The sequence below is a fragment of the Peromyscus leucopus genome, chromosome 9, assembly GCF_004664715.2.
Source record: "Peromyscus leucopus breed LL Stock chromosome 9, UCI_PerLeu_2.1, whole genome shotgun sequence".
NCBI lineage: Eukaryota > Metazoa > Chordata > Mammalia > Rodentia > Cricetidae > Peromyscus > Peromyscus leucopus.
Genome location: NC_051070.1, coordinates 1,423,909 through 1,448,745, shown reverse-complemented (window position 1 = coordinate 1,448,745; position 24,837 = coordinate 1,423,909). Strand labels below are relative to the sequence as shown.

The following is a 24,837-nucleotide window of genomic DNA, read 5'->3' as shown; positions in this document are numbered from 1 at the left end:
TGTGTCATTATAAAGCATGCATTGTGAAATGTGAAAGCACACAGGGCCCAGTAGTCATGGAGACAGCTGATGAGGACAAGAGAACATCACGCTCGATCTTTGCTCAAATCTCTTGTTCCCTGGGGTCAGTCATGCTGCTGTCACCCCCTAGGGTGCCCTGGAGGAAGCAACTCCTGTTTTTAACACCGGAGTAGACTTTAGAGATGGTGTCTCCCTACTGTACTTAACAACTACAACGAGGCTAGTGTTTTTTAAATAAAAATATGCAAGCCACATCATCCTAAAATTTATAATATAAGCATTATCTGCCCACTTGAAAGCGACTTGGCCAGTGTCAGGGGCACAGAGGTCCTTGTGCCCACAGATCACTAGAGAAACCTGGTATGTAAAGCACAAAAGGGGCCTCTTCTCAATGGAGGACATAAAATACATGCTCTCCTCCTACCCAGAAGGCTGGGAGTGGATTTTGCTAATGATCTGGTGACCTTTTTGCTATCTGTGGAGGCAAACCTCACCCACCTTTTGCTAGAGTCAGACCTCATCCAAACTCCCCAGAATGATTATCCCAGACTCTTCCCTCCCTAGACCATTACCCATCCTTAGGGGAGATGTCACATGCACTTTACGGCCTGCTGACATCTATGCAATCAGTCAGAGGCCACACTAGATTCTAGGCTTTTCAGCTATGGAACACACCCTCAAGCTCACACATACTCTCTGTAGAGGAGTTTCTATGTAGTCATTCCTTAAGCTTTATTGTGCACCTGGAATTGGACTGATTATTGCCTGCAAACCTTTTCCCAAATACACTGACAGTGAACCGCCCGGCATTAGATTCCTGGAAGTCTCATCCAAGTTGACATCTCTTGCCCAGGTTTGCTTCCCTGTATGATGCCAGGAAGGACCCCCTCAGTCTATCATGAGAAAGTCAGTCCTACTGCTCATTGCCATGCATCTCACCATTTTATTTCCTCTGTTCATTCTACCTGTGCGGTTCACAAAATCCTGGCACGTCATTCCAGAAACAAACACATTAAAGGCCAGAGTTATATATATCATGGTAAAAATGCAACTTCCTATTAAAAAAACCCAAACGTCCAATGTTTTTTGGGTTGCCCTTCTGCTTTGACATGGTCTTCAGGTCAAAGTTCAGAGTTCAGGGAGGTCTGCTTCCCAGAGGCAGGGGGATATTATCTTTGATAGAAAATACAAATGTTATATGGAACCTCTGATAACCAATGTGGGGCAACCACTGGCTTTGTTTACACAAGGACGGCACAAATGGAAATGCTTCAGGGATTTCAAATGAAGATAAACAAGCTTTTTTCTTTCTTTCTTTCTTTCTTTTTTAAGAGCCTGTGAATGCTACCTACTTGTAAAGCTGAACACTCTTTTTTAAATGTCCCATCACTCTGCATACAATCCAGTTTGACTCAGATGGACAAAAAGTATTTCCCTTATCAATTTCACCTAGTAAATCTAATGACTCCTGTTTAAAGAATTATGCTGTTTGGGTCATTATTTTCTTTGTCAAGAAAATTAAGAGCAATAAGATTGCCTTAAATATTCTGTCAACAACCAGAAATATAGATTCATTCAAACATCTTACTTTCTATTTCCATTAAGTACCTGCAAGGCCCTTTCAGATAAATGCTCTAACTAGAATGTCCCCTTGCAAAAGAAGAGATCTGCTCCCTTGGGGAAAGAGAACAAGGAGGCTCAGAAATCAGTTACAGGCTTGTTTTTAAAACTTAAGTTTCTAAGCCGGGCGGTGGTGGTGCACGCCTTTAATCCCAGCACTCGGGAGGCAGAGGCAGGCGGATCTCTGTGAGTTCGAGGCCAGCCTGGTCTACCAAGTGAGTTCCAGGAAAGGCGCAAAGCTACACAGAGAAACCCTGTCTCGAAAAAAAAAAAAAAAAAAAAAAAACTTAAGTTTCTATTCAATCCATGTTTTAAAAACAAAACAAAACAGAAAAAAACAATGTTTATCAGGAAGTGAGCCCTTGGAGTATGTTTCCCAGGGCAGAGGGATGTACAGAATTTTCATTTAACCTATTGTCTTTGTGATACTTTAGCAGTACATACGAGGAAATCAGATCACTACTTTGAAATGAGATAAACACATACAGAGGACTTTTATAATGTGAGCGTCCTGGATGGGTGTAAGAGGGTTCTGTTTCAGGTGATGGAAACTGGGGCAGCCTGCCCTTACCAGCCGCCCAAGGTTGTAGTAGCAGTCTGGGTATTTCCGCCTGTGTTTAATTGCTGTGCGGTAGCTCTGCTCTGCCGCCTCGAACCGTTTCAGGCTATTCTGAACTATGCCCAAATTCATCCACGCGGCTGCAAAGTCTGGCCTGGAAAAACATATTTTACAAAAGATAAACAAGAAAAAGAGAAGATTAGATGACTGCCCAAATCCAGAGATCCACTCTTTGTCCTTGGCAGAAAGCTAAGAATAGAAAAAAAAAAAAGCTTACTGAATTTGCACAGCCAATGACAGCAGCTCTTCGGCTTCCCGGAGCTCATTCCTTTCTTTCAAGATATTCCCGAGGTTATTCATGGCATGAACGTACTTGGGATTTAGTCTGGAAATGGAGGGAAAAGCCAAACAGACTGTTACTGCTCATCTGTTTTCACCCAGCACTTAGAAATCAGCAAAGATCGAACAGTCTTTCAGGGAAGAGTCAGGCATCTCGGAAAGTGAAGAAGATCCACGCACGCAGGTGTGTACCTGACTGCTTCCCGGTAATATCTGATGGCTGCTGTTTGGTTGCCTTGGTCAGCCAGGTTTTTGCCAATGTTGTAGTGAACCTGAAAACACAGGTGACAATTTGGCTATCAGCACATGGACTTCTTTGTTCAGAGCTGGACACATAACGAATCTTCTAACTGAAGACAGAAGGGAAAGGAATTTAAAACAAAACAAAACAAAAAACATCCGCAAGAACTAAAAGGCCCTATGGGGGGTGGTTACAGGCTTACGTAAGAAGCTATAAGAACAGACTACAAGTCAGACACAGCTGTGAATGTGACAGGAAGGAAAATGGCTATATCACCCCAGAGAAAATTAGAAAGTCACAAAACTAAGCGTCTGCGAAGCCCCATGTCCTCTCTCTCACAAGCGGGCCATCTACAGACCGGAGACAGAAGTAACAGTTCCATCGTTTCCCCAAACCCAGTCCTTTCGGGTCCCACATATTCTTCCGGCAGCACAGCAAGCATTTTACTGCCTGCATCACGAGTGGGGTGTTTTTGTCCCCCACCCCCCAGTCCTAACCTGAGGAGTGAATAAGTCATAAAGGTGGGTCTCCCTCACCTTCCTAATCATGTTAGGGTCTCACTGAAAAGATGGCTGTCCCTGAACTAGAATAGGGTCCTTCCCAGGCTCCACTACTCACAGGTGCCTTCACTGTGGGCTCCCTAGCCTCCACAGTGTTGAGAAGTAAAAATCTTCTCTTACGGCAGCCTAAACTAAGAAGGTACCAAATAACATCGACCATCCCTCACCCTTCAGGCAGTGATTGACGATGACTGAGTAAGCACTGTACAGGGAGCTGGGGACAGCAGGGGGGCAAAAGCCCAAAGTCCCATCTCACAGCACCCCTGGCTCACCACTAAACCACCACCTCAGGGCCCATGTCACCACTGCCAGGGCTGCGCAGGAAAGGGGTGTCCTGGTTTCAGAGAGCCCGAGTCAAAGTCGACCTAGCTACTAGGGAAAGGTTTGCCATGGAAGATGCCCTGGGAAGAAGAGGCAGCCCGTGTGGGGATGAAAGGAAGCCGATGTTGGGACAGAAGGCTGAGGGTTGCTGGCTTGCTGAGGGCAGGAATTCAGGCTGGCCAGGAGCAGCCAGGCAACAAGAGGTTGTTGAGGCACCGCTTGAGAGCAACAAGGTCAGTACACTTGGGCTGTCATGGCAAGATGCCACCAATTGGGCATCACCAAGCACTGCTGGTCAAAGTCTAAGCCTGAGGGAGAGGCTCTTCCAGTCTGGCTTCTGTCTGTGGGTGTTTGTTGGTGATCAGATACCTGCTGCTGTTCACACACCATCCAACTTCCCTGTCTCCATGTCTTTTCTCTACCCTGATGTAAGTCCTGTCTTCCTGCTTCCCTCTGGTATAACAAAATGCCACAGGCTGCCAATTTTTAATACAGAAATGTATTTTGCTCAGTTTAAGAGAGAGATTGTGAAGTCTAAGGGGTGGGGGGCTGTCCCTGATGATAACTCAGAACACAGTGGAAGCTATCATATGACAACACAGTGGGTGTGTGTTATGTGTTCTGGCATTTCCGTCAGAGAAGGTCACTTCTGGTTTACTATAACAGTGTGCAGGCCAAGTCTCTCCCCTTATAAAGCCACATCCTCATGTCTTCATCAAGCCTCAATTGAGGGCTGGCAACAAACACCTTTACCTACTAACTCACCTTGTTTGCCTTAAAAAGGTTAATTTATATGATGAGAATTTTATGTACATTAAGAATGAAAGAGAAGCCAGGCGGTGGTGGTGCACACCTTTAATCCCAGCACTCAGGAGGCAGAGGCAGGCAGATCTCTGTGAGTTTGGGGCTAGCCTGGTTTACAAAGTGAGTTCTAGGACATGCAGGGCTACGCAGAGAAACCTGGTCTTGAAAAACCAATAAACAAACAAGAATGAAAGAGAACACGAGATAATCATTAATGAGTAAAGAAGGCATTTGCAAAGAAGATTGAAGAAACAGGACTCATGGTTGAAAAACCAATGAGAAATTCTTAACCATTCAGAATGAGGACATCTGGAGGGGGGCGATGCAGAGTATTTTCTGTTATGCATGGTCTCAGAATATATTACAGAGAAATGTCAGGTGTGGTGGTGCATGCCTGCAATGTTAGCACTTGGAAAGCACTGGCAGAAGGATCAGATTAAGGTCATCTTTGGCTACACAGAAAGTTCAAAGCCAATTAGGGCTACTTGAGACCTCATCTCAAAAACACCATTAAAACAAAAACAAACAAACAAAAAAAGGAGCTGGGACCTAGACTTGAAAAACAGGATGGCCTTGGCCTGAGAACATCATCTGAGGTCTCAATTGACAATCAAAAGCTCTTCCCAAAACCATAAAAACCAGAGGTAATCCCAGGACGGGATGAACAACACCATACATCACCTCATACTGAAGGCCACCAAGATCTGACATGCTCCTGGCCAATACCGTTTCCCCACAGCAGTTCTGAGCTGAGGGAGTTGCCTCCCCTTCTGAGCTGATAAGCTGCTTTGGTATTGAGCATCTTATTAGAAACCGTGAGGCTGCATCTGAACCCCATTTCCTAAGCCCAGTTCTTACCACAGTACACCTGCTTCCCAGGTGCTGGGTGAAGATGGCTGATTGTTCTAGGCCACTTGGATGCCTCACCACACTGTCTGCTTTTCTTCTTGACACCAACTACTGTCTTCTGCGATGTGTCATGGACAGAATATAGTTCCCTCAGTGTTTATACAATGAGCCCAGGACCTTTTAATGTGATTGTGGAGACCTGGCCTTTAAGGTGTACTCAGGAGAAGTAAGGTCACACAGGGCGCCCCAGTCCATTCTGACTGGATACGGACAGAGAAGAAGGCTGTGCACAGGAACAGCCACACAGGACACATGGAAGGAGAGGCCGCCACAGAAAGCAGCCCTGCTGGCACCTTTGTCTTGGAGGTCTAGCCTTTAGAACTGATCTCGGTTGCTGCAGGCTCATGGTCTCAGGCATTAGGCAGTGATGACCCAAGCAAATGAATGAATCCTGAAACAGCATTCCAGCAGGGGTGGAGTGCTGTGCTCTGAAAATGAACCCATCCTACACTGTTAGTTTCAACCCAGTTACAGCACTGCCTGAGATATGCTTGGATTTCTGGAAGGGTTCAGGCAGTGTGCCATTCTATAAGCTCGTGTGTTACAGATTCCTTTCACGAAGTCAGTTTTAAAATAATTACATTTGTATTTAACTAGTTCATTGAAAGAAATCTGAAGCAGAGAAATGTCAGGTTGATGTAATACTCCACTGTCCTCACCACACACACACACACACACACACACACACACACACACACCAGAAACTTCCTGGACCACAATACTATCTATTCATAGGTTGTGGTGGTATTGTGTTCTCCAAAGTATTATGTATTCTAATAAATTTATCTGGGGTCAGAGAACAGACAGCCACTAGATACAAAGGCTAGAAAATGGTGGCACTCACACCTTTAATCCTAGCATTCCAGAGATAGAAATCCCTCTGGATCTCTGTGAGTTCAAGGCCACATTGGAAATAGCCAAGCATGGTGACACGCCTTTAATCCCAGAAAGCCAGCCTTTAATCCCAGGGAGTGGTGGTAGAAAGCAGGAAGATATATAAGGCGTGAGGGCGAGAAACTAGAGGCATTTGGCTGGTTAAGCATTCGGCTGGTTAAGCATTTGGCTGGTTAAGCATTCAGGCTTCTAGCAGCAATTCAGCTGAGAGCCATTCCGGATGAGGATTCAGAGGCCTCCAGTCTGAGGAGACAAGACCAGCTGAGGATCCGGCGAGGTGAGATGACATAGCTGTGGCTTGTTCTGTCTCTCTGATCTACCAGCATGGACCCCAATAACTCGTCTCGGGTTTGATTTTATTAATAAGAACCGTTAAGATTCCTGCTACATCTGGCGCCCAACGTTCGTGTTACGAATTCATGAAAAAGCTGTTTGCCTGTGGCCTTGTGAGCCCCAGCTCAGGCCCAAGCTACACTCGGCCGGTGGTGGTGGCACGCGATGGTTGGATTTGCTGAAGGAGGCAGAGGCAGGAAGATCCCGAGTTTGAGGCCGGCCTAGGAGGCTTGGGAGAAGCTTTAGCCCGGACTGAACCACAAACAGTGGTGGGACCATGGAAGCAGTGGCTACTGCTCCACGTTGCCAGCTCTTTCTCATCATGTTGGTGACTGCGGTGATGCTGCTACCTGGAACGAAGGGTTTACTGCTGCTGGTTCAGAGAAGAATTGCCAGGACCATCATGTTACAAGAAAGCATCGGCAAAGGTCAGTTTGGAAAAGTTTGGCAAGACAAATGGTGGGGAGAAATTGTTGTGAAGATTTTCTGTTCTAGGAAAGAATGTTCATGGTTCCGAGAGACAGACATTTATCAGACTGTGATTGCTCCAAACCACAGAGGAGGCAAAAAAAAAAAAAAAAAAAAAAAAAAAAAAAAGTCTGCAGGAAACCATGACCATGCTTAACAGTGACTTTGAAATCTTCAAAGAGATGACAGGATCCTACAACGATGATTCCACATGGACTATGATAAAGCCATTAAGCTGATTAACACCATGGAAAAATCGACTTTGGATTACAAACTGGTCAGGACAATTTCTAGAAGACTAGCTGAGATGATCCAGTCTGACAGACTACTTGAACAAGGACTTGAAACAAGCCCTGAACTTTCCTATTATGCAGAGACTGGACAAATGATACAGGACTTGACAATTAACCCCAAAATTTTCTTTTCAAGATTCCCTAAAGATATCTTCACCCCTAGAAAGCAAAAAGAAAAAGAGAATATAGATATGAGATAGATCATCGAATCTACTCTGAGAAAAAAGATAAAAAGAGAATATAGATATGAGATAGATCATTGAATCTACTCTGAGAAAAAAGATAAAGAAATAATAGGATAAATAGGTAGATCATTGAATCTACACTGAAGAAAAAGGGGAAGATATAAAAATGACAAAAGGTAGACTAATGAATCTATTATGAAAAGAAAAGAGAAAGAATATGGATATGATAAGATAAAAAGGGAGATTGTGGAATCTACTTTTAAAAAGGAACTACTTGTTTTAAATAAGATAAGTAATGAAAATTTTTTGGTCTGAGTTTATCAGATGTTACTGGACCGGACATTGTTAATATATATAATGGAGTTTTTTTTGTCTGGATCTGTCAAATGTTAATGGACTAGACATCATTAATGTAATTTTTGGCTGTATATATTGTATATACTTATTGGATAGTTTTTTCTTGTATTAGTTATAAGCTTTTTTAATTTTAGACAAAAAGAGAGGAGATGTGGTGGTATTGTGTTCTCCAAAGTATTATGTATTCTAATAAATTTATCTGGGGTCAGAGAACAGACAGCCACTAGATACAAAGGCTAGAAAATGGTGGCACTCACACCTTTAATCCTAGCATTCCAGAGATAGAAATCCCTCTGGATCTCTGTGAGTTCAAGGCCACATTGGAAATAGCCAAGCATGGTGACACGCCTTTAATCCCAGAAAGCCAGCCTTTAATCCCAGGGAGTGGTGGTAGAAAGCAGGAAGATATATAAGGCGTGAGGGCGAGAAACTAGAGGCATTTGGCTGGTTAAGCATTCGGCTGGTTAAGCATTTGGCTGGTTAAGCATTCAGGCTTCTAGCAGCAATTCAGCTGAGAGCCATTCCGGATGAGGACTCAGAGGCCTCCAGTCTGAGGAGACAAGACCAGCTGAGGATCCGGCGAGGTGAGATGACATAGCTGTGGCTTGTTCTGTCTCTCTGATCTACCAGCATGGACCCCAATAACTCGGCTCGGGTCTGATTTTATTAATAAGAACTTTTAAGATTCATGCTACAATAGGTATTTCCATTTTTACATTACAGCTTGGTAGCAGTTCAGCACACATTATTGCCAGGGCAGGCCATAGCATCTGTGGCCTCACCCATTCCATGCACAAAAGAATGGAAAGCTGAGGGTGCCGCCCAGAGGAATGTCCCCCTGGTCACCAGGACACAAATGCGGCTTCGACTCATACGGCTCCCGCCTCTTCTGCCCACAGCTCCTGCTGCTTCCCTTTGTTCTCTCCATGAACCGCCCTCAGAAAGAGTTCAGCTGCCCTCTGCAGCATGGTCAGGGTTCTGCCCGACACGCAGAATGCCAGCCCCGAACCCCAGGGGAGGGGACAGGCTCCGTGAAAGGCTGGATAGCAGTTATTTAAACAGAACGAGTCAGAAATCTGATTCAGGCCTAGAAGGCAGTCCAAAATTAAGAAGACACCCTCACTCTATGGATCTGACAGGGAATTCTGTGAAAAGAAAACATCTGTCTGGATTGGGCCGAACACTGCAGAAAACAGACCTGACGCCCACAGTACGTTGGTAGTGTTTAAAAATGAGAGATTTTCTTTATCGTGGTGTATGAAAGACTGAGAGGCCATTTACCCAATTTTCCCTCCAGCCTTTGTACCTCATATGCTGAGACAATGAAGCCAGATTAAAACAGCCACAGCCACCAAATGACAGACGCATGGGAAACAAGTAACAGCACCCACGACGAAAGGCACTTTTAATACCGCTGCTTTAGAAAACTGGCTATTTCAAATATTCTGCTGATGTTGAAGACTGCTAAAACTAAAATGTTTAAACACAGAAAAATTCAGTAATCATCCTTAAGGAAATACCTTGGGGTAGTATACGGTCCTTTCATTGTTAAAATAATTTAGAACTGTATAATGGGGTTGATATTAAATGCAACATATGTTTAAGCCTTAAAAACTAAAATGACTGCCAATAAATTCAGTGCTTGGAATCTCACACACGGTACGCTTGATGAACACAATTTCCATTTGGCCCAATTCAATAACTAATATTAGGCACTACTACATGCAAGGCACTGTGGGTAATTTCAATGCAGGCCAGGGACCAATGCTACCTATACTGATATCTCAAGATTTCAAAATTAAAAAAAAAAAAAAGAGAGAATCTCGGTTTATAAAGCTGGGTCTGAACAATAGCCAGGTACCAACTGCTTACTTAATACTCAGAGGCAGAAAATGAATCCCCTGGAAGCAGATGGAAGGGACACAGCAGTTCCAAAGGGAGCATTCTTCCCCGAGATCAACACAGCTTTTGGAAAAAAAGACAATTTGACACTTCAGTGTATAAAGGAACATTTAAAATAGAACAGAAACTCTATCTTGCTTACATTAAATGGCACTGAGAAAAGCTCTGGAGAAGAATGATTACCATAGTACTGGCTGGAAGCTGAGGTCTCTATGCACACCCTAGTTAAAAAGAGAAACAGGCATACTTGTGACCATGTGATGCCTATGTGGATACTGTCTGGTTTCCAGTCTATTATGGCTGAATTCACATGCTGAGAAGATTTTCAGGCCAAGATAGCAAATATATGCCATGTCCCTTGTTTACTACAGTCACCTGGGCACAGCAAAACACCAAGCTGGATCTCTACCCAGCCACTCAAATTACCAACCTAAATAGTGCCAGCTGCCCCTTTCTATGCCTCAGTTTCTCTCACCTGGGAAAATGAAGCAATGCCCTCTAAGTCCTTAGCAGGAGGATAATGGGATTAATTATAATGCCTTGTGTAGAGACTAGAGTTCCCCACATGAGGAACTATATAAACAGAATGGGCAATTACTGCTATCCATGCAGAAAGTAAATGTAAAGAAAATCTTACATCTGTGAAATTAAACTGCTAATAAGTTCATTTACAAAAGATAGTGATTGCTCAGCAAAACAAAGATAAAAGCTTGAAATAAGTCACTTTTTCGAAGACTCTTAACTATAAAACATGAGTGACAAAAACAAACAAACAAAAAACCCCAAAGGACAAGCAAGGAGTCACAGCTTTTATAGACTTGTCTTCACTTTGGGGTCATAGTAAGATATGAAGTGCTCACTAGTGTTCTTTATATAACTTTGTTTGAAATTACTGCTTTCCTTAACATAGAATGTAGAACTGAGAACTTGAGAAAACTCCCTTGTGGTTGATATATTGTGTATCCTAATAAACTTATCTGAGGGTCAGAGAACAGAACAGCCACTAGATTAGACATAGAGGCTAGAAAATGGTGCACACACACCTTTAATCCTATCTCTTGGGAGGCAGAGTTCCATCTGGATCTCTGTGAGTTCAAGGCCGCACTGGAAACAGCCAGGCATGGTGACTCACACCTTTAATCCCAGGAAGTGATAGCAGGAAGCAGAAAGGTATATAAGTCACGAAAACCAGGAACTAAGGCCCTTTAAGCTTTGAGGCTTTTAGCAGCAGTTCAGCTGAAATCCATTTCGGATAAAGACTCAGAGGCTTCCAGTTTGAGAGTTGGTGAAGTGAGGTTAGCTGTGGCTTGTTCTGCTTCTCTGATCTTTCAACATTCACCCCAATAGCTGCTTCTGCGTATTTCATTTATAAGACCGTTTAGCAATTTGTCTACACTCCCCCATTCAGGATCCATTCACACACTCTAGGCAATTCCAATCAAACGAGCTAGGGTAGCTATCAGTATGACACAATAATCTGTATACTAACAGGAGACTTCTACCCTAGAGTCTTGGCCCAACTTCAGCAAATGGAATTCTCAGTGTTCAGTGAAGCCAAACGAACATGAAATCTCAAATGCTAACATTTTCAGAGCACCTACTATGTGCTGACCACTGTGTTAAGGTGTCATCATTCACTCCACAAGAAACCTAGCAGGCAGGCATTATTCCTTACAAAAAAGAACACAGAGTTTGCACAGCTGGGTAAGTAAAAAGCTTAGATTTAACCAAAAATACAAGTGAGATAAATCCCCTCTAGATCTCTCCAACACAAACACTGCCAATTTTAAAAGCACATACATCCATGCTTATCTAATCCGGCAGGAGGCCTCACCAAGCAGAGAACTCAGGGTGACATGCACAGGCACCGGTGTGCAGCCATCTATTTTAAACTTCCAAGCCTATTCACAGGTATGGCCATCTTCATATTGTAGCTAGAGGGAGGCCAGCTCCTATCACCGGAGTGTGGATTCTGAAAGGTGTGCTCTGAAAGATTAGCATAGGAGCTGTATGCAGCCCTAGCCTGGAGATGAGACACCCCCCCCCACTCCCAATCTCTTCAAAGTGAGGAGACAATAGGAACTGGAGGGTGGGCACAACTTTAAATCTGTCTATTGATACTGCTTGGTTTTAATGATTTCTTTTGAATATAATAATTTCTCTTACCTAAATATAAGCAATCATAACAAGTTCACTAAAAAAAGAACAAAAACAAAAACAAAAAAAACCCCAAGTATCTGATGATGGTTAGTTAACACTATTGACTGCTCCATGGTAAATGTTCTTACTCTGCTGGAGGACTTACATCTTCCAGGGAAGTGTTCTGAGAAGGAATCTAGTGGGCAAGGTACCTTAGCATTGAGGGGACACACAGACAGGGCACTTCGAAAGAGCCGGTCTTCGCTCCGCCACTCGCCACTGCGAATCACACATCTCAGTGCATTGATGAGTAGAATGCCCAGGATAACAGCGGCAACTGGTTTCTGAATAGAGTTGGCAGATGTCACAGTAAGCAACATGTGGTGGTTATGGTAATGGTGGCAGCATTCTGGGTCGGTATATTTTTCTTTTCTTTTTGGTGTATACATATGTGTGGTGCATACACATGGGTACACAGGTATGAGCATCCACCTGTGCCCGTGTAGAGGCCACAAGGGGATATCAAGTGTCTTCCTTCATCACTCTTCACCTTACTTCCTCAAGATGGGGTTACTCACTGAACCCGAAGCTGGCTATTTCTGCTAGGCTGGCTGGACAGTGAGTTCCCAGGATCTGCCTGGCTTAGAGCTCTCAAGCTTGGGGTTACAGGCATGCAAAGCCATGCCAGGCATTTTACATTAGTGCTGTGGTTCGAGCTCCTTACCCACAGAATCATCACCCCAGCCCCATGGTACCTTTTTCTTAGTGTGTCTGCTTAGGACTCCAAATCCAAAGGTTAGCAGCATGCAGTACCCAGCGCTGGGGAGGTAGAGGACACGCTCTGCGACCACGAAGCCCACTCGGAAAAACAAGTTGCTTGCAGGAAGGAAGGGAATCACAAGAAATCCCAGACCCAGAGTAAGGATTCTGGAAGATGAAAAGTGTTTAGATAAACGGCTAGTTTTAGACTTTTCAAGAAAAGCTCCTTACAAGACATAAGCAACAATAAAGACTGTTCTTTGTTTCTTGCCATCAGTTTAGAAAAGACATTAGCAAGGAAAAGGACATCAGTCGAGGGAGTTAGCGGACAGCAGAGAGCGAGGCACTCAGGAGCCAGTACATGGGAGAAACACCCAATTCATACACTTGTATCAGTAAGTCAGAAAGATTACATTTAATCTATTCCTTGGTCCCCAATACATCCATGTAGTTTTTAATATGACTCCCTGCCCCACCAACCAGAACAATACAGAAATAGATTAAACTTTGTAAAATTTGAAAGAAATAATTATCATTTTTTTGTTACTATGTCACAACCAGTGAAGCACAAACACAGTATCTGTGAAACGTATCTAGCATCTGCAGACCATGCTTATGGAGAGACTGTGTCTCTCTGTCTCACATGCAAAGGTGAAATGAAGAAATGAGGTCACATTTGGTGGCTTCTTCTGGGACCCTGTGCTTTACAGTATTTTGTTTTAAATTCTATTTCACATGTATAAATGAACCAATTGGGACTAAAGTTTATTGCTCTTTAGAATCAACCTATTTAAGAACACACACAAGCAGAAAACATTCATTTATTTTGAGAAATTACTCATTTAATATCATGTGCACTTAGGCTTTGTGGAAATCACCTTAAACAGTTTTCATTTTCATGGAACATGTTTGTTTTCTCCAATTATTTCCTCAATAACCCTTTGCAAAAGACCTTTTTATCTGTTGAAAAAGTCTAATATCTCTTTGGGGCTTCAACTTATTTTGTGCCCGACAACAGAAAGGATCAGCACAGAATTTGCAAGGGCTTCTTTGAAGAAGAACTGTGAAATAATGGACCCAACACACGTCAATTACACTCTCTGTTCTGACCAGAAATTACACTTTACCTCCTACAGCGAGATCTCCAAGTGCTACTTGGGGGGGGGTGGGTGTGTGCACATAGCCGTCAGTCTGCTGCTCCTCCAACTTCCTTCCCTACTAGTTGAAACCAGTCATTATTCCCACCTTGTAGCCATATATTCAGAACAAATGTCCTTAGATATCCTCTGCACAGAGCTATTCAAAGTGATGGGCACTGGACTTAGCAAAATGCTTCTGGGTAGAAGTTAAAATTCCATGCTGCCTCTTACCTTCTCTTGCAGCTATCTTCAGAGCACAGAGCTTGGAATATCAGGCCAATTAGGCAGAGCCAAAGTGCCGCCAGAGCAATTACCCTACAGTCACCAACTGACTTAATGAGGGGGATGCAGCCCATTGACCAATCAAAACACAGCCACCAGGGACACAGCAGCAGCCAGGCATTCAATGAATAGTAGTAATTATAGTTTATGGCCTGTCAATCAAAAGGAAAACAAACACTTACTTGACGCTGAACTTGAAAGAACACATCTATTCTAACCTCACTTCCGAGGTATGCATAAGCTCCTGTTCCAGGAAGCAGTTGTGTAAAATGAAATACTGGCCATTTGTATTCTGAGTAGAGGACTGTAATCTGTAATTTATTAAATGCATACAGATTTTAATACTTTAAAAATACAGCCAAGCCGCTGGGCCAGGCAGTGCAGGTGTTGTATTTCTGGCCAGGCTATGGCTCATTTACACAGTATTACCTAATGCCTCTGACATGGTCAGGCCCTGGTGTCAACAGCGCACCCAACAATTTAAAAATGGAGCTCAGCCCTGAGTAGTCTCTTGATTTCTCTCTGTAAAGTGCACAGCTAGGAATCTGGCTTGAGATCTTTAGAAAAACAGGCGAACCTAAGTGAATAATCTTGATACTGTCAGGCTCCTGTAATGCCGCTGTGCGGTTACGTTTTGTCCTGACTCAGTCATGCCAGTTTCCCTGCAGCACAGAAATGGGGTCAGAAAGCACGTTAGTAAGGTGGGCACCATCAAAGGAGGGCTGCTTCTCCTTCTTTTCACGAAAGGAATCATGGCTGGTCCTCTCTTCTCTGTGTGCCTGAATCCCCAGATTCCACAAACCCAGAATTTAACCACAGATTGAAAATATTTGGAAGAAAACATTTTCAGAAAGTTCCAAAGTCCAAAGGCTAAATCTGCTGAGCAGTGAGGGCTTCACTGAATCATGCAAGAACAGAGACCAGGCATTGTGTCAGCTACAGTGTAGAAGCTGGGGAGTTCTGAGCATAGGGAGATGAGTTGAGGTTATATGCAAGCACTCTTACCTTATTAAAGAGACTCCAGCACCCCTGGTTTTTGGAATTATGGGGGGCTCTTGAAACTAATTCCCCATGGACACCAGGAGATAACTATATAAAGACCCAATACATATCCTTCCCAACAGCATAATAAAAAGTTGGCTTTATCTTGATAACAGTAAAACAGGATGTATCCATTTGTTAGGGACATGGGAATGTGGTGGTGGGCGGAGATGAAGATGGGGAAGGATGAAGGATCTAATGGCAGTGGTACTCAATCTTCCTAACACTGAAACCGTTAACACAGTTCCTCATGTTGTGGTGATCCCCAACCATAAAATTATTTTCATTGCTGCTTCATAACTGTAATTTTGCTACTGTTATGAATCATAATGTAAATATCTGATGTGCAGGATATCTGATATGTGACCCCTGTGAAAGGGGTGGTCACCTGTGGGGCAGGTGGTTTTTTGGTCTTTTTAATGGGTTTTGGGTCTGGGATAATTTTCAGTATTTAGGGGGGTTGGTTACAAGTTGTTGTCAAGGGTTAGGAAAAAGGCTAAGCAAAGGAGATTAGATTTAAGGTTCTTGTTTAAAAAAAAAGAAAGAAAGAAAAGAAAAAGACAATTACTAGTTTTAAATACTTTACATTGGATTGGATTGTTTTATATTGTATACAAATTTGAAATTGATATTGTTAGAAAATGCTATATGTATATTTCTAATTGTATTTATACCATTCATTTAACAATGTAATGCAATTTTCTGATCCTTGAATGTTATTATTACCAAATATTAGGATATAAAGAAATGAAAGTTAGTAGTTAGACATTACAATAGAACTTGTAGTCATATTAGATATGTTTTAAAAATTGAGCAGAGATGTTTTAGACAGGTCATCTTCAAACTCTTCAGAGATCTACAGAATATGGCATTTAAAATGTTTTAATAACTTAGAAATTTTTCTTTTTTGAGACATGTCGGCTCCTGGCAGTACAAATCTACTTCAGAGAAAATATGGGCATTGAAGAAACTGCATATGGAGTCAACTTTCATTGTGGCAAAAGTTAGCCACTGGACAACAAAGTATCCTCAAATCAACAGGACAAAATGGACAGACAGAACACGAAACAAAGGACTACTGATTCTTGCCAAAACAAGTGTGGTTATGGCTTTATCAAAAGGCATCTTCTGAGGCCAGGACAATATGGCCCCATCCCTGAAGTGGCCTTCGCAATACGGAAAAGGTACAGTGCCCTTTTCTTCGAGGGCAGCTTAACAGGCAGAGGGCCGATGGCTTCTGTTGTGCAATGGAACAGCAGCTAAAAGCTCATGCCTCTCGATAGTAGACTGGCATTTAATAGAGGGATGTGGAGAAGAAGGGGATGCTGAGATGAAGCCATATATACACAGCCAAGAAGAATGGATAGCTGAATTCAAAAACCATCAACAATTTCCAGAATTTAAAATCCTGAATCATGACAGGACACTAGTGGAATTCGGATGTTTCTGGTACATGGACTGCTCTCACCCAATGTGAGGTTGAACTGTTGACCTTGTGTACATCCTACTTCACAAATGAGTCTGTCAGATACGCTAAAGGCTGAAGATGATGCCCCAGCACTGAGGAGAAACCTCAGGTGACTGTCCAGGCAGCTGGCTGTTTCTGTCAACTCACAAATTTTTTGGAAGTTGCTTGCATGCACTTCCTGTTTTTATTTTTGTTAGCTAATATTATTTCCTTCTTGGGTCTCTGAGGGAGTTGAAGATTAGTTAGTTATAGTTGAAGATTAATTAGGATAGAAAGTGAATTAGATACATTTTGGATTTACCAAAATAGGATAGATAATGGAATTATTTTCTCTGATTTGTCAAATACAAATGGACTAAACATTGTTTAGGTATTTATTACTTGTATATATTGTATATAGTTATTGTACTTTTGTATATAGTTTTTCTTATGTTAGTTATAACCTTTTGCTTTTTTTTTTCTTTTTATTAAAATAGAAAAGGGGAAATGTGGTGGTATTCTAATTGTACTGAAATGTGATTTTAATTGTATGTTAATAAATAAAGTTGCCCGGGGGTCAGAGCTATTAGAGCCATAGAAAGAGCGTGGCGGTGGTGGTGCACACCTTTAATCCCATAGATCTCTGTGTGTTCAGGGATACAGCCAGCATTGGAGACACATGCCTTTAAGACCTGGGGGGCTGTACATACAGGCAGTGATGAGGCAGTCATGTGTTTGGGTTTACAACCAATGAGAAGGCAGAATAAAAAGACTATGAAAAGACATACACACAGGAAGTAGCTCTCTTTCAGAGAGCTAGGACCACCGCAGGAGGAAGGGTGAGATTTTTAGCTCTGAGCTCTGACCTCTCGGCTTTCTCTTTTACATTGGTTCTGTGTTTCTTATTTAATATGACGGTTGGTTTCATCTAAAGTCACCCCCACAGGGGTTGAGAACCACTGGTCTACAGATGATGGGCAAAGAAAATAATTGAAAAGAATCAATACTTACCCTGACCAACATGCTGTCTGCAAAGGAGGCTGGATTGTCCACCTCAGTAAATGCCGGTGGACCTGTGCCCATGATTTTCCAGCGTACATAGAGCATGCCAGTGCCTCCAAAGGTAAGCAGGGTCATTCGGAAGAGGAGGCCTCCATTCCTGAGTGCACCAATGTTCTGAAAGGACACCACGAAGTTCCTGTTGTTGAAGACTTTCAACTAAAGCATAGCATGTAATCCCAAGTATTTAGGAGGCTGAGACAGGAGTGTGGACACCTTGGGCCATATGGTCTGCCTGGAGGCTATTCAGAGTTCAAGTCCAGCCTAGGCAACTTAGTAAGACTGGCTCAAAATAAAAAGTAGAAAAAAGGGCTGGAGACATAGGTTAATCATAGGGCATTTACCTAGAATGATGGAGGCCCTGAGTTTAATCCCCAGTATTCAAAATAAATAAACATGCCAACCCCAAGTATGATTATTCTACCTAAACCATTTGACACAGTGCATTAAAAAGCTGCCTACTTTAGAATTCAAACCATAAGAAATACTTGGAAACCAGCATTTTAAATCGGCTGGTACTTGACGTTTTCCACGTCTGGGCTCAGGGTGAAAGCATGTAACTCACCTCTAATGACTTGTCCTTATGTAGTACCTTCTGGACAGTTTCCAGAATGTTGAATTTGCCTATCACCAGGATATCGAACACAGCATTCAAGCCCTAAGAATCGAAGTCTCAGTTAGTCCAGAGAGCCTGGCTCCGATGGGACTGAAATTATAGTCACATTTTCATTATTTAACCCAGACAAGAAATGTGAGGATGACCATGGACAAACTCCCAGGTATTTAAGAACAGCCACATGTTTGGATGAACCTAACCCACAGTGTGAACTCCACCAGTGATAATCTAGCGAGTCCCTGGCAGTAATGATCCCATGGCCTACATGTAGGAGCACTGTAATATTCAGGATAGCTGAAACTTGGGGCCTCCTGTGAGAAGTTCCTGTCTTTGTTCCTTCCCTCCTTGTCTATAACTGAAAGAGGGGTCAGCTATCTGGGCAATAACTAAGCATTAACAGAGAACATCAACCATCAATCTCACCAACCCAGCCTTGTACATAAACTCCAACTGGCTGACCAAGGCCTGATGAACCGGGCAGACACATATCACTCTCTGAAGGAGAGCTCTAACTGTCCACTCGTGTTTTCTGTTCCCTGGGCACAGGGCTGGATCCCATCCCCAAGTCTGCCCTACGGAGAAGAGAATCCAAGGACAGGTCAGGTCACGTGGGCGGCATATGGAGCACTGGAAGGAGGGAACCACTCCTCTGCAGCTTTAGTTTAAAAGCTGGACTCTCTCTTCTCTGTGTCCCCTTCCTTCTGGCTGTGGCACAGCTGCTAAAGCGACTCTGGACACTGCACATAAGTGATGCTAATGCAAGCCTCCTTAGATACCGTGTAGAACTGCTCACTGTTGTTAGGTGAACAACGAACGACTTGTGTGAAACCACTGGGTGGCTCCCATGGCTCTGCCTACTCTAACGGCTCCCACGACACCATGATGGTCAGGCTGCTTTGACAGCCATTCAAAGTACACTTACGCCTTGGATCTAGTGTTTACTCTGTGGATGACTTCAGAAGGCCGTATCATCTACTGGAATCCACTCCCCAATCCGCCTACTGGGGTCGGAATATCCAGTGTGTCTGGTGAAAGCTGCCCTTGCGTGACTGGGCTCTTTTTAATATGGGGTTTTGTGGCAAAGAAGATCAGGGATCATCAAAGCCAGTGGTAATTTGTGGTTTTCAGAGCAAGGATGGCACTGCTGCTGAACCCTCTCCCACAAATGCTGGGAGCCACTAATTATCCAATCCTCAGGCCACTGCCGGGTTAAACATCTCAAAGAATACTGATTCTATTCACTCATGTGACACGCGATCATCATGGGTCACGGAAGACCATCTCTGCTTGACTGTAAACTGTTTTCCAGAAGACGGGAACTCCCTGTCTGCTGCTACTACCTTCTCACACTGTTTACTCCTCCGCCTGGAGCTGTGGGGCTGCCACTGAAGGGTAACAGAATCGTGTGATCAGGAGGGCTGAGCCAAACACAAGGTTGGTACTTGCTTCCCTGTCCAAGTTAGAGGCAGCGTCAAAATGCTCAGAGTCTATTTAAATCCAACCTCATCTTCAGCGCTTCTAATGTGTTAATAAATTCTGGAGTAACCTGCAGACCTAGCTAAATGGGATTCCTACTCAGCAGGTCTGAGGAGGGGGCAGAGACCCTGAACTAGCCAGCTCTGGGATGCTGCTGTTGCTGTGGATACCACTAGTCCTCAAGCACACTTGATATTAGTATCAGGTTTCAGAGCAGCAGTCTCCACTAGGATGTCTCTGTCACAGGAGTGCCTAGCAACCTCCACAGGCATTTTTAGGACAACTAAGGGATTCTTATTGGCTTCTACTGCCTACAGGTAGGGTTGCTGCTAAATGACTTCCAATGCACAGGACTCCCCTGCCACAAGAATCAGCTGGCTTATTAAAATACCCACAGAGACAAGGTTAAGAAAAATAATTGAAGGCTGGAACTCATGCTATAGCCCAGGCTGATTTGGAACTTACTATGCAGCCTAGGCTAGCTCCAGACCGGCAATCATCCCACTGAGAACTGGGATGACAGGTTTGAGTCACTATGGCTAGTTTCTAAAGTAAACATTAAATAAAAAACTAACTCAGGAGACTTATGCATCTTTAAAAAACCAAACCAAAACAAAACTGCTGGGCGGTGGTGGTGCACGCCTTCAATTCCAGCACTTACAATCTCTGAGTTCAAGGCTAGCTTGGTCTACAGAGCGAGTTCCAGGACAGCCAGGGCTACACAGAGAAACCCTGTCTCAAAAAACCCAAACCAAACCAACCCTCCCCCCAAAAAACTCCAAACCAAAATAAATAAATAAAAAAATAAAACCACACAACTTATTTATTTTATGTATATAAGTATTTGCCTACGTGTGTAAATGTACCACACTCATGCTTGGTGCCCTCAGAAGTTCCCTTGGAACTAAAGCAAGCAGTTGTGAGGTTCCAGGCATAGGTGCTGGGAGCTGAACCCTAATCTTCTGTAAGAAGTGCTTTTAATCACTGCGCCATCTCTAGCTCGAGACTTAGGTATCTTTACACAGTAATTCTTCATCACATCCTTGCTTGCTAACCTCTGTCTTATAGACAGAGCTCGATAAAACCACTAATCTTTGCTTTGACTTGTAACAAGCCTCATATTCTGACTGTTCTTTCTCTCCCAACCTATTCCTGTGCGATCACTCAAGTACCACATTTTACGTTTCATTTCTTGGCTCATATCCTTGGTTTCTAAGCTTTCTTGTAATGATACAAGGCCAAGAAAGGCTATATGGGAGGAGGAGGGAAGTGGGCTTTTTAATGTGTCTCTGTTCCTCAGACTTGATCCCAGCTTCTACTCATATGAGATCTAGAAGTGTGTGTCCACCAGCGTAGGGAGCCCTGTCCTGCCTGCTTTAGTGTTGGCAGTTGAGGCTAGACAGAATAACACATTCAACACTTAGCTCACTAGCATCCACATGAGGTGTCATTTAATGACTGCTTTTCTCTCTGAGAATTTGCTCTATGAATGTGGCTTTTCTTATATTTTACTAAACAGAATGTATCTCACAATTTAAAAAGAGTGAAGATGATACATGTACTAAATACACCCACAGAAACTTCAGTTCTCAGAACTGTAAATGTGTAACGAGTCTGCATGGAAGGAGCCCTCTAAGAAATTTATTTGGGGTGGATGGGCATGTAGTCCATGGTGGGTGGGTGTAGGTTAGAGGACAACTTGTAAAAGTCAGTCCTCTCCTCCCACCATGTGGGTCCCAAGGATCAAACTCAGATCATCAGGCTTGGCAGCAGTCACCTTGACCTGCTGAGCCATCTCACTCGCTCTACACACCTCTTTAAATACTAGACTAACTAGGCCAAAGCTCCTTAAACTGTGGGTCATGATCCCATGTGAGGCCATATAATTAACCACAAAAAACCTGGCAACATCAAAAAGTTTCTGAATACATAATAACCAAAAAATTAAATCAAAATCAAAACACATAATGAATCCAATGTGTTTGTGGAGCCCCCGCCCAGGGCCCATTGTGCAACTTCACTGAAGCCTGGGTTCTGAACACACAAAATGCACTCTACACTCTGTGTACTCCATCACACCACACAATGCCCAAAATACCATGGCTCAGATTCTGCACTACTTCATGCCATGAATTATAGTCTCTTTACATACCAGGTTCTCTGCTCTTACAGAAACATAATGGTTTAATGATGGAAAATAAACACTTTTAATCTTTTGCTATCATCATTCAAAAGCATTAAAGCATCAAATTAGTGTTTCGTTAGATTGGATTTTGTTAGACCAATATATCCACCTCACAGCATGCAAATATACCCTGCTTAATAGATGGTAATATTGTAATATACCAAAGAATTGCTTTAAAATAAGTTTATGATTTGTTACTAGTAAATGTCTGATTTGTAAGCTTATCTTATATACCTATATTATATACCTGGGGTTGTGTAAAAATACCCCTGGTGGAAATGGGCTGTGAATGCACAATGTTAAAGAAGCCGGGACTGAGGATTCAGTTTAGTGGTGCAGTGTTTGCCCAGCTGGCACAAGGTATGGGTTTGTTTGCTGGAACCACAAAAGCAAAACAAGCCCTGAACTGGGCTCAATCAGGTCAAGGTGTCTCAAGCGTTGACTCAAGTCTCACTTTTGGGTGAGGAGAAGAGCCAAGGGTGTGGATGCCTATAAGGTCTTCATGGCTCGCAAAGTTCCTTGTATACAGGATTGCTAAGTATGAGAGTGTCCCAGGAAACTCAAACCATTCTTTTATCTTTTTATAAGGGACCACTCTTCAAGAAGGAACTAAACCCCTTCCCTAAGAACTTCCCACAGATCAATTCCCACCATTCACTAGTCACAGTCAGAAGAACCAGTCAATTCCGCATCTGAAATGCTGGCATTGTGGCAGCCAAGACTGTTAGTACAGAAAAGGCTAAAACCTCAGGCTGTCGATGCCATACAGAAGCAGAGGAGGCCACAGGAGTGGACTGGCCCAGTGTCTCTCTTGGAGGGAATGGATGTGTACAAAAGACAGGCTCTGTCTGAACTCTTACCAGCACAGTGATTCCTTGCTCTTTGCACAGCATAGCCACTGCTCCCAGAAAGATACTCAGCAATACCCACAAGGTGGAAGAATGTGTTCCCTCCTTGTTACCTGCCAATAACAGACAAACACATAAGTCACGTAATAATATGTTCCGTTTTGTCAGCACCAAAATTCCAAGCATGTAAAATTCTAAGCATGCACTTCACAGAGTCACTAGCCTGAGTTTGGTCCCACGGTGAGCCAACGTGCATTTCTGCACTCTGATTGGACAACACTCTCTAAATAGGACACATGTCCCATCCTAAGGCATTGAGAAGCATTGTAAGTAAGCTCTGGCTGCAAAAATGCCACAATCCAGAGCCTCCATAGAGCAAGTTTCTTCTTCCCTACTTGCTCAGCACTACAGGAGCATTCTAACAAGTGGCACTGAGAACTCTGACACTGCAAGCTATCCGCCTGACTGCAGAATGACTCCAGCGGTCTCCACGGCTATCACAAAAAGGAGCTCGGCCTGCCCACACACCTCCCAGTCTCCTATGCCAGTGATGAGGACTGGGCTCTGCTCCTCTCTGTGCGCAATGGCTCTGATTCCGTCACCGAAGGGTGCATGGCTACTGATGGACGGCTTGTTTTCCTAGCACTCTGGACCAGTAAAGGCCATGGATCTGTTTGGGGGCTTAGCATTCAAGAACAAGTCCAAAGAACACTCAACATGTAAACTGACGAGAAACCTGGAGGTCAGGGGTGGCAGCCAGTGGCCACCAAGTTGCTTTCTGAGGAGGCAGGTAGACACCCATTGCTGTCTGTGGTCATCAGAAAATACAATCTAGTGGCCACAGCTGAACAGCTGGAAGGAGACAGTGTCACAGGCAGGTCTCACCCCTGCCCACTCTCTGAAGCCCTAGGTCCCTCATCATAGTGAACAAACACTGCATCTTCTTGGGAGAGCCAATCACAAGCGTGTCTGGGTACTACCACAAGGACTGTGCTCTGCCATTCATTACTATCACACAGCATCTAACAGGTTACTTCCATTTACTCCCCTCATCTATAAGATGGGGTAATGAACCTACCTTAGGAAATGAGAGGGAAAACCTATAGTGGAATAATTTGCCACTATGTTATAAATCACACGGAAGCAAAACACACCTCTAGAAATACATAAGAAACTGACTGTAGTAATTTAGTAAGTGAAGAAAAAATGGAGTAGGGAAGGAAGTCTCACTTTCCACTGTAGAACCAAGTTCTTAACTGTATGTACATACAAAAACCAGATCAAACACTAAACACTTAAAAAAAAAAACTCACTTGATCTCACTTAAAAAAAAAAACTCACAGGGGTAGCTGATAAATGCTGCATGCAAACCACCGCAACTTCCTGAGGTCAGATCTAGTGTGGGAACCACAGGGGCAGCTGATAAATGCTGCATGCAAACCACCGCAACTTCCTGAGGTCAGAGTGACGGAACTTCTGTGGGGCTTTGACGAAACAGTCAAGGGGAGTGGCTGGTGAGTCATCCGGGCATAAAATGTGTGAAGCATGCAGTGGAGTTTCTAAGGTACACCACGGTTCTCACAAACTGCTCACTCCAGAAGCCAGCAATACATGCTTGTGTGTTTGTATATGTGTGTGTGCGTGCACACACACATGCGCGTGCAAACACTGACTGGATATAAATCTTGTGATTTATTAAGGACTGACTGGCAAAGCCCAATGATGGAAGTCTTTTGTGTCCTGCCAATAATCACTGGGACCTGGAGTGCACCAGAGGTGATCTCAACCTCATGCCCTCTGTGTGTGGGCTAAGATACCTTTCAAGGTGATGAATCCTGTAGCTAGCTGAACCCCTTGGAAGCTCACAAAAGCATGAGCAGCACCATTTTCTGCCAGGACTGACACCTGCTGTTGCCTTCAGGCTAAGGGTAACCCTTTTGAGTGTGGCTTTCATTAGTGGCCTCGCTACTGTGACCACCTGGCACCCCTCTAGCTTCCCTGGTCTATATTCAATCCCAGGCATAGTAGCCAACTCAACAG

General features: G+C 43.5%; 1 protein-coding gene and 1 long non-coding RNA gene across 4 annotated transcripts in view; one reads left to right on the top strand and one right to left on the bottom strand.

Annotated features, from left to right (window-relative positions):
* Positions 1 to 24,837, bottom strand: part of Tmtc4 (transmembrane O-mannosyltransferase targeting cadherins 4) — a 69,986-nt gene that overhangs the window by 17,190 nt on the left and 27,959 nt on the right. For 2 of the 3 annotated variants that reach the window (XR_005092109.1, XM_028868285.2), the window contains exons 6-14: positions 22,810 to 22,910; positions 18,238 to 18,330; positions 17,625 to 17,789; positions 14,075 to 14,277; positions 12,701 to 12,872; positions 12,158 to 12,289; positions 2,732 to 2,811; positions 2,478 to 2,585; positions 2,213 to 2,354 (exon numbers count right to left, since the gene is read on the bottom strand). Coding sequence is in view for 2 of the 3 variants with exons in the window: in XM_028868285.2 (XP_028724118.1) it covers positions 2,213 to 2,354; positions 2,478 to 2,585; positions 2,732 to 2,811; positions 12,158 to 12,289; positions 12,701 to 12,872; positions 14,075 to 14,277; positions 17,625 to 17,789; positions 18,238 to 18,330; positions 22,810 to 22,910 (1,196 nt within the window). In the remaining variant the exon portion in view is untranslated. The remainder of the gene's footprint in view (positions 1 to 2,212; positions 2,355 to 2,477; positions 2,586 to 2,731; positions 2,812 to 12,157; positions 12,290 to 12,700; positions 12,873 to 14,074; positions 14,278 to 17,624; positions 17,790 to 18,237; positions 18,331 to 22,809; positions 22,911 to 24,837) is intronic. The other variant, XM_028868290.2, reaches the window with a different exon arrangement.
* Positions 5,888 to 9,718, top strand: LOC119088486. Its single transcript, XR_005092110.1, has 2 exons — positions 5,888 to 6,109; positions 8,605 to 9,718. It is a non-coding gene; the product is annotated as an uncharacterized LOC119088486 (long non-coding RNA).